At 51.3% G+C, this 10,153-nt stretch overlaps 1 protein-coding gene across 1 annotated transcript; it reads right to left on the bottom strand.

Annotated features, from left to right (window-relative positions):
• Positions 1 to 1,249: 1,249 nt before the first annotated feature.
• Positions 1,250 to 3,673, bottom strand: LOC125759361 (uncharacterized). The gene has a single exon (XM_049417950.1). It carries the CDS (start codon positions 3,651 to 3,653, stop codon positions 1,545 to 1,547), a length of 2,109 nt encoding a protein of 702 aa, XP_049273907.1. The 5' UTR covers positions 3,654 to 3,673; the 3' UTR covers positions 1,250 to 1,544.
• Positions 3,674 to 10,153: the final 6,480 nt, after the last annotated feature.

The raw sequence follows: 10,153 nt of genomic DNA, 5'->3' as shown, positions 1-10,153 counted from the left end.
TCCTGCCCTCTGTCGATGATGATGGCATCAGGTGACGGCTCGAAGTCCTTGGACCCGGGCGGCATCTTCGGTTTGCCGGACGGCCCAAAGCTGGTCGACCAGCTCGTCGCTGGTGAGTAAGTGCCACCTTGGCCACCTCCCGACGGCGGCGACTCCGACAGAGGAGATCCGCAGTAGCGACCGCAGCCGCGGCGGCAGCCGGCCCTCGCGCGGTGGCAGCAGCGACGAACTAGCTTTTGAAAACACGTTGTAATTAATTTTTCGAAGCCCGCTCACGCTTACAGGCACATTTTCTAAGCTTTTCAGTGCTTGGCCATTCATATGAAGCAGAAAAAAAAGGGAAATTGGAAATTCTAAGACGGTCATCGCTAAAATAAGTAAGATAAAATCCATTCTTTTTTTTTTTTTTTGGTGGCGCTGGGTCTTGCATCCCGGCCCCAAGGCTCCGAAGGCAAGTGTGTTAACCACTGGGCTAAACATTTTTGTGTTTTCTGTAATATGCATAGGCGTGCGCACTAGCGCAGGGCTACGGCCACGCACATTTTTAATTACGGCCGAAGGCTCCTAATGGTGAATTCCAAGAACCGTTTACTTCCCATCTCTTCAACCGGTAACACTGATAGTTGGCCGAGTTGGTATGGGTTCATGATTTAAACTCGGCGCAACGGACACGATATACAAACGAAGAATGCCGGCGCCTGTCCTCGTGTATTCTACGTTTGTATATCGTGTCCGTTGCGCCGAGTTTAAATCTTTAACCGGAAAGCCACGGACCAATGGCAGGCCATTCTGAGAAGCAAGTAATCGCTGCATTTGTGTTTGGACTCGACCAACAAGGCGGGTGGGGGGGGGGGGGGAGGAGTCGCTGCGATGACACCTTGACCCCCCCCAAAGGCGAACCCTGCGCACACCTATGGTACTATATATGACCTAAACACCCGAGCCTGTCTAATGTGAATATATCTTAACCATATAAATGCCTTGTACCTGCGGTGCAAAACAAATGTCAGGTTAGAGCACTTCATTTGAACGCTTCCTTGAACTCCGTGGTAGTTGAATGAAAGACCTTTCCATAGCATAAGGTCTAAAGCCACCATGGAAAGTAGGTCAAACAACGAAACATTGCTTGCTGCAGAGTCCAGAGTTACTGCGGCTACTGTCCACTTAATGAAGTGATCGCACATATACAATCAACACTACACCATAGCATGCAAGATATCGACTTTTCAAGGGCCCAAGTGGTCGCTAATTTATGCAAGTGCTATTTAATGGCACAGTGAAAACATTTGAGAACATCGAATGTACAACTCCTAATGAGAACATCCAGTGTCCGTAGAGTCACGAGCGAGGAACTGATGTTTGCATTGGCAAGGCATGCGGACAAACTCGCCATACAGCAGCTCCAGTAGCAATCATCGCATGGTGTATGTACACAGACGGGAGCTTGCAGCCTTGGCACACGAAAATAGCACAGCTTCAATGCACACAACCACGGACACATTGCACATAGGTACGGCGCACGAACAAATTCCGCACTGCACTGTTCAATCCTTGATGTCGCACATGTTCAGGAAGCGCCGTATGTGCCACCAGCAGTCTCCATCAATGTCAACCAACTGTTTCTGGCCGTCGTCGCGCACGTGGCAAATCACTCTGTACTTGACGACGCCCGCCGCGCACATGAAGCCATCCAAATTGGAGAAGCTCTTGAAGCTCTGCTCGATCCGCGAGACGGCCTCGTTTTCGTCGACGGATGCGAGTGCCTGCACTTTCGCCACCACCCCGGGGTTCCAGTGGACCAGTTCGACAGCCTCCGCGCAATATCTGAGCCTCGTTCCAGCCATTCCACTCACGAAGTGCGCCGCTCTCGACACCAGCGACGCATTGCGGCGCACGACGTCGTCGACGCTGAACAAGTCGGCGCGTAACACGACGTGCCTGTACACCTTCACGTCGATGAGCGTATAGTTGCTCGAGACGATCGGCGACAGCTTCTGGACCAGCCAGATGGTCGAGTTGTAGTCGTCCGGGTAGAAGGCCAGCTCGCAAAGCGCCCGACTGGCCTGCAACTTGTCCACCAGCATCTGAACCTCGGTCTCGTCGAAGCGGAGCCCGGTCATGAAGAGCTTGCGTATGCTGTTATTGACGCACAGCGCCCGCATCAGCACCCTCTCCACACGGTCCGCGGGGCGTGAGGTTATGGAGGCCAAGATCCACCGAAGCTCCCTGAGCACCTTCGTGGCCGCAATGTACTGCGCAATAAGGGCGCACACGTCTTGGTTAAATGACGGCCGCCATACGGCGAGAGACAGCGAGGTCACGTGGCTGCCCGAAGGCAACAGGCTCAGGGCGGTCCGCAGCCAGACGGGCCGGCACAGCGCGCTTGAGTCGATCTTGATCTGGGACAGCTCCTCGCACTCCGTCAGTGTCACGGTGGGTTCTCTGACGACGTGATGCCTGCCAAGGAGGAAGCGTTCCCGCACGCCAGTCTCCCGCAGGGCCCGACATATCTGGGCCTCGTCCTCGGGTCGGATACGCTCCGCGGTGATGTTCTTCAGGGATGCGTTGGACTTTAGCGCCTCGAAGAGAGACCTGCACTCGTTCAGACTGAAGCATCTCAAATCCATGGTCAGCTTCTCCAGCGTCCCGTTCGTGCCGAGGGCTGCTAACCAGGGAGAGATCCGGCTCGGCGAGGGCATTCCGTCTTCGTACAAGGCGCAGTCCACCATGCGCAGGACTCTCAGCGACTGGTTTTCACCGATTAGCTCGGCGACGAGGCGGCTGTTTGCCTCGTTCAGCGTTAAGTGGACGAGCTCCAGCTCGAAGATGGCGGCCGTGCGGAACAGCGAACGGAGGACCAGACGCATGTCGGCTTGGTTGGGCGGGTAGTACGACTTCACGATCAGCGTGCGTACCGTCCGGTTCTCGCTCAGGTAGCCGGTAAACGCGTCGCTGCTTGGATACAAGAACGCGCTCACTATTATCGTGTTGAGCGAGAGCGTCGTAATCGCCGCGTTCCGCCTGAGTCCTTCCAAAATTAGCGCCCCGTCTTCGCTCTTGAGACTTTGCGCGCTGAGTTTGAACGTCGTCAGCGATCTGGCGTTAGCCAGGAACTTCGAGAGGCCCTCGCAGAGAGGCCGCTCCAAGTCTAACAACCGGCACTCGAGCTCTTGCAGGCGGGTCTGGAGTGGCAGCGTTGCGCTGAATCTCAGCAACTCAGGCATGCTCATGCACGGCAGGGACAGCGCGAGCTTTCGAAGGCTGGGACTCTCGGTCAACGCGTCGCAGAGTTGCTGGTCGTATGCGTGTATGAGTCTGTTCAGGACCACGGAAACCAGACAGCGGTGGTACATCAGCAAGTGGCACAGAAGCGTGGCGGCCTCGTGCTTGCGTTGCGCCAAGTCCAAGGGAACGAAGGCGTCCTCCACTTCGACGAGAGACAGTTGGCCCGGGGAGAGCTCCCTGAGCTCGAGACCCACCTGCCAGAAGAATTCGTTCCAGATGGGAATGTCTCTGAAGATGTCGCACAGGCGACCCTCGCTGCTCGTGCACGGAGTCCGGTAGTTTAAGGTGGAGCCGGAGAAGTAACTTTTCTTTAAATCAGAATTTGACGCGGCCGACCTCCGCCTTTTCCGAGAACCACCACCCGGCATGGCCGTAGTCGCACGCTCACGCTGGGGCACGATGACTGATCGACTGAGCACTGGGAGTCCTTCCGTTCGTGGATGCGACCAACCGTTTACGGGTGCACGTACTCTCTGTTACGCGTAATGCCGTATATTCTCGGGCACCGGGTTTTTAACAACGGCCGCAGCGCGGCTTCGACCGTCCGCAATGGAGGCAACGCACAGAGGCAGATGCCACGCGCGACGGGTGAGCTGTGTGCGCACGCGGTACTCCGCCTACCGCCGCAACGCCTGGCGGCCTGGCCGCGAGATTGAAAGGTGTCGCCATCTGGCGGCTACTGGCTGAACCACGCGTAGTGTGTGTGTGGCACGGCCGGTCTGGAGCAGCCATAGGGTTAATACAGACTCTAGAGGAAAAGCTGGGAATGAAAGAGCGCCCACCCGACCACAAGGACACAACCATTACATTATTAGGCAATGCAATTGCACTGCCATTGCCATTGTTGCATTTGCAATGAATTACAGAACGGCAAAGATTAGCGCTATTGAATGCTAGTAACGCTGGCAATACAAATAAAACGAACTTTTAAGCGCTAGAAACGTGCGGACGGTGTTCATTGTTTATTTCGAATATTTTCAGGAAAGACTCAAGACCATTTGTAAAGTTTACTAGTGACAGGACTTTTGGCTCATGAAGGTGCGTTTGCAGGCACTTTTGCTTGATGGCGCCACCATATCCACTTGAGCTCGAGATGCTGGCGATGCTGGCCACCAGCATGAGCGAAGCCAGGATTTGTCTATGGTTCACCTTTCGAGTGATGCCCGATTAAAGATAAAGCGCTCCCCTTCTGCTAACTTAAGTTCTAGGTTAATTATAAAACAAAAAGGTCGCTGCTCCCGACGAAAGTAGGTAACGTGATCTCGAATAAAAATTTGCCAAGTCTTCGACGTTTCTTGACGGAACCAGTTACACAGAGGGAGACACCCTGAACAATATCTGTCCGGAACAAATGCCTGTCTTATAGGCGCGTAAGGCATGTGAGGATAGCCGCTACGCTGTCAACTAACCGCTTCGCTTTCAACTAACGTTTTATTGTTGCCTAGTTGTGAAAGCTACAAGAAAGCATACCTGCATCGCAACAATCCACGCACAATGGCGGCGGTGCCTGCATTACTTGCTACAACTTGCCGTCATAGGCGTGCGCACGAGGGTTGGAAAAAGACCCCCTCCCCCCCCCCCCTTAAAAGAAAATCATGTAAATTGGGGTGCCAATTCTGCCTCATACCTTGCTTCAGTCGGCGCAGGGTTATGGCTACGCATGTTTTGACGATGATGGCAACGAAGGAGACCTGCTGATGTTGAATTCGAAGAACAGTTTACTTCCCGCCTTTACACAGCAAAGCCGTGAACCAATGGCAGGTGTTTATGCGAAGCGCTTCATCGCTTCATTTTCATTTTTTCCTTTCACTTCAGAGCTCGTTTTCTCTCCGACTCGACCAACAGGAAGGGGGGGGGGGGGGCTGCGGTACACTCTACGCCTGTGCGTACAGTGTAGAGAGGACGGGAGGCACTGTCATTGTGTATGAGTGAACGCTGGGAAGACGCCGCTCTAGCCCGGCCATGGCCAAGCGCGGGAAAAAGCTTTTGTTGTGCAGGACAGCTGCCTTGTAGTTTTTGCAACGCGTCTATATGGTAAGACGGCGGAGGTCTGGCTTCACTTTCTGGAAGGTATCTCCATTCTAGCATTTTCTTTTTAAACCTCCTCGGTGCAGTCAAGGAGGATTTTAAAAAGAATGCTAGAGTGGAAGCTGTCGCAACTAAAGTCCCTAGATTTTCCCAGAAGAACAGGGAAAAATCTAGGGACTTTAGTCGCAACATCCAGAGATGAAGCCACGGTTTGCCACTGGTTTGTCCTACACCCTCCCAATTCTTTTTTTTATCTGAACGAGCGAGCGTCGAATAGATAGATAGATAATGTGGCCAAGTACCCTTTCCAGGCGCTGCGCCGTGCTCCCGACCGGGCTGCAGAAATTAGGCGCCTTTTCCTCTTCAAACCACTACCACCACCACCAGTACCCTTCACAACGGGTGGACTCAATGAAGTGTCCTAGCCATATAAAAAAAACCACGAAGAAAAAGAAAACGTGAGGTAAAAAACACACAGACACGTCAGAATTCACAGGTCACACACTTCCAGCGCCGTGAGTGTCCGCCGTGATAGGGATGGTCGATAAAAATTTTTAATCGATTAATCATGTTCGTCGATTTAGCCTTTCATCGATTAATGAATTTCCACGTGATCTTTTAATCGATTAACCGACATTTTTGATAGGTGCTTTAAAAAAGATATCTCACTGTTTGAGAGGCATTGTTTGATTTTGATCTCGACCGAAGCCTTTCTATCAGACGCGCTAGAGATCACATGTGCGCATTTGCGCCTTCGTGAGAATTCGCCCAACGGTCACAGGTGGCCCGACGTCTTTGGGCGATGTCACGGACTGAAGGATCTGTGGCCATCATCCATGGACGATTCGGCCGCAGGTCGTATTTCCTCGAAGACTGCCTCCTCGAGCGCAGCGAAATCGGAGGCGCTGTCGGCTGCCACACTGGTAGAAAAGACGCACCGGAAACATGCAGTGTGGCGAAATACCGCGAAAGGCAAAGCACGGACGAGGAGGAAGACGAAGTAAATAAGACGCTCGCACTCGTAGGGACGCCATCTTTTCTCTGTTTGTACGTTAGATATTGTGGAAGCCCTCGATAATACTATAATTGCAGACTGACGTGATCTCTTTTTTGAGGTCACCCATGTGAGTTTATCACGTAGTTTATCGCACGTTTTAGAAGGAAAACACGTAGTTTATCGCAGCTGGCACTGAAAGTACCAGCTGCGATAAACTACGCGTTTCCCTTCTAAAACAAAAGTACCCCGCTCAGATTATTGAGGCGCCGTGGCACGCGCAGACAAGCTTGACCGTGAAACGCTTATCAACGCAGAGAAACGTCCCCTGTAGCCTCAATAGCGCTAACCTTTGTACTCACGCATAGCGCGTCAGCGCCCAATGTAAAACGTTACAACATGTTGACTCAAAGCGAGCATTTAAAGAAAGTTTTTCCCTAGCCACCCCGCGCCGTGTATCGGCGTTGTAGTAATTTGCAGGATATCCTTACGTCCTCCAAAATTCGAAACAACTACATTCTACACGCTGGTTGCCATCCATGTCACAAACCTCGATGCAAAGTATGCACTCAGATGACGACCACCACTGTGGGTAAAAGCACCACCAAGGAAAGGGAGAAACGACAAAAAGGAAAGGCAGGGACACGTGCTGATGGAACAAAAATGTTTCTTTTCTGTTATTCTGTTGTCGTCCAAGCTGTTCGTTTGGAAAATACACTTGTTCGCGCATTCCTAGCAACTATTTTGCAGTGTCATTTGAGCGAGCTGGTTGCTTTCCCTCTTCTTTTGTCCGTCGCCACATGGCACTACGTCAAATCAAACTCGATGCTGAAAAAGTAGCAGCTTTTGCGATCACTTCTGTAGAAAAGACAGAAAATCAGTAGATTCAGACACCTTATCACTCAATCAGCAGAAAAAATTTTAAAATCAGTAGATCTACTGCTAAATCAGCAGCCGTCGCAACACTGGCCCCCTACGACGGAGAACAGCGGTGAAATGAGCGACAATACGCGCATGCGCGCAGTAGTCCGGTGCAGCTTTGTTCTGCCAGGCTCTTATGTGAAACGGATCCAACCCCGCCTGTCCTGTATTTGGCTTGCAGTAGCAGACATCTTTTTTGCCTCAGTAATGTGCTGAGTGAATCACAGGGGGGGGGGGGGGGGGGAATGCGCATACGCACCTACTGTAATCAGCGGGTGTTGTATATAGCATCCCCGGATCAATCTCAAGCGCGACCACTTGACCTTTTCTTTATAACTCGATGGCAGCGTTCAGAAAAGAAAATGCAATAGGGGGTTGAGAACGGTTCGCGGAACAGCGTAACAGGAGACAGCGGCACAGGACTGCAAATCACGCGCTCATTTCGCCGCTCATCGACTCGGCGTTCGGCGCTCGTGCGTTCAGGTTAAAAGGTTGGGCGGGTGTACGTATGCCTGTCACAATGTATATAAAAGCATTGCAAGGCTGTATATGCACTGTAATAAGACAAGTGAGCGCGCATGTCGCGAGCGTTATATGTGTGATCACCGTATTCACCACTCGGCAATATCTATTGCAGCAATGCGGCTTTCTCTGAGTGGTTCAAGCGCATTACTTTTGTTCGAGCCTAAGCAAAAGAAGTATTAAATATCTAGGTGTGAAGTTAGCGTTTCAGCGACGTCACTACTCCAAGTTTTGGCGATCTCGAAATCTTCGTGGTACCGGAAATCATACCTAAACAGGTAACTCAACGGTATACAAAAAATTAGGGCAGCTTTGCACTATGGATGCCAAGCCTGAAGGAAGTGCGGAGCTGGGAAGCCTTCTTTGTTTCTCTTCTGTTTTCTGTTTCTTTCCTCCTCTCTTTCTTTCTTTTTCTCTTTCCCGTTTTTTCCTGTCTTTTTTTTTCTCTCTTTATTTCTATTTAAGTTCTTCCTCTCGCTATTTCTTTCTCTTTCTTGCTGTTTCTATTTTTATTCCTATTTTTTTCTCTCTCTCTTTCTATTTCTCGCTTGCTCCTCTATTTTTCTATTTTTTTTTACGTGGTTTTGCCGGCGTTACTCCAAGCGACGGCAGCATACGACAGCTTGTGCCCCTAAAGTGTTCCACACTTATCATCATCGAGGCGCTCCAAGACTTCTCCTTGGCGCGAGCGCGCGCTCAGTACGCTACAGATGGCTGCGCTATTCGTGGTTTGGCCTGCATTACGCCAAGCGACGACAGCATACGACAGCCCGGGCCCCCTAAAGTGCTCCGCACTTAAAACAAAAGTCCAAGCCATGCACTTAGCGGCGAACTTGCTAAGTGTATCGTGATTATCCTTACACGATTAGGTTTAGCTGTGCTTAAGATACCGTTTCATTGTAGGGTGCTTTTGGTAACAAACTTTGTAACAGTTGCGAGTTATGTTTTACATGATAATGGCAAATGCACTGTTCCTTGTCATGTCTGTTTGCACTTCTTGTTTTTTTAAGATACTTTTTTTATCTCTCTATGTAATCCCTTATTGCTGAGTGTTTTGCAAACTTGCATTGCAATTGTTTCTTTTTTTTTCGATCACAATATTACGTCCTTTTTTTAAGATACAATTTTTCATGGCTGCTCGCGGTAAACAGGACAGGCAACATAGCAAGTCACAAGTGTGATGCTTTTAGATATCACTGCTTTTTAAGTGTATGAAACAGAGGCGATAACAACCACAGTAATGAGTAAAAGTAAAAACGTTTTTTTTTTTACTTTGCGAAAGCGAAAAACCCGACCATTTCGAGTCCCACTCGGACCCTTCTTCAGTGGTGGCTGGGGTGCACCAAAAAAGCAGCCTTCTTTTCTTTAGGTCGTGGGGTGAAGGCCGTTCTCCATGACGTGCCGAAGTCCGTCGAAGTAGACGCGCTCAGCAGCGCATCGGCAAACCGGTTGACGTTTCCGGGTGTCTCCCATGATATGAGCCACGATTCCACAAAAAGCCGGGTGGCTGGCCTCGGGGTCGACGAAGTGGGAGTAGTCAAAAGCGACGCGGTGGTCGTTCCCGGTTCCACCTCGCTGTGCTCAGCGACTGCGGGCGTCGTTTTTTGGAAAGTTCTTCGTTTCCCCCACGTAGGAAGCGTCACCATCTGTATACATGGTTCAGAGTAAACCGGACCCTGTGCTTTCTCTCTGGTCAGCCTCTCATTTAGGGCACGGGAGGAAGCGACCGAGCGTAGAGAATGGCTAATGGGCCACTTTCACTCCCTGCCCCGTCAGGACGCGTCCGAGCGCTTCGCTGCTGCCTTGACTTGAACGTAGGGAATGACCCTCCGTACACGCTTGGGAAGCGGCGGCTCAGTGTCCTCTGGAAGGGGTCACTGAGCCGGGGTCAGTGTCCTCTGGAAGCTCCAGTCCCTTGTCTGTTCTCCCTTTTGTGCTCGTCAATTTTTAGCGCTTATTCTTTCAGTGTTCCTGGAAGGGGTCGACGGGTACGTGCCTAGCGGCGTGCGACCTTTCCAATGAAGGTTTTTCAGTAGCCGTTCTTCAGAAGGTCGCATCTGTTCTTCCGTTCCTCATTCTTTCGCTTAGCCTTCGAAGAACAAGCCATACGAGCACGGGCGGGGGGCGAGTTTGGACTGGCGACGCCTGTTTCGGTGGAAACGGGAAAACTAATGGCATGTGCGGTTGGTTGCCGGAAAGGGCGCAGGCGCTTGCAGCGGGGGCGCAGGGCTGGATGTTGGTTTCCCTTCCTTCTTCAGAACCATTGTGCTCTTGTCGCTTGTGTTTTGTGTTCGCTTCATTGTGCTCTCGTCACTTGCGTCGTGCGCTGAAATGCCTCGGGGAACCAAGTCCGAGCAGATATGTTGCGTCGTAGGCTGCACAAACAGCTATGCAAACATGGAC

This window comes from Rhipicephalus sanguineus, chromosome 7 (assembly GCF_013339695.2).
Source record: "Rhipicephalus sanguineus isolate Rsan-2018 chromosome 7, BIME_Rsan_1.4, whole genome shotgun sequence".
In the NCBI taxonomy this organism is placed as follows: domain Eukaryota; kingdom Metazoa; phylum Arthropoda; class Arachnida; order Ixodida; family Ixodidae; genus Rhipicephalus; species Rhipicephalus sanguineus.
The sequence above is the reverse complement of the archived record's forward strand: the minus strand, read 5'-3'. Positions and strand labels throughout refer to the sequence as shown.

Excerpts from the sequence above, each read along its gene's own strand:
- LOC125759361 (XM_049417950.1), bottom strand. The coding sequence starts at position 3,653 with ATGCCGGGTGGTGGTTCTCGGAAAAGGCGGAGGTCGGCCGCGTCAAAT.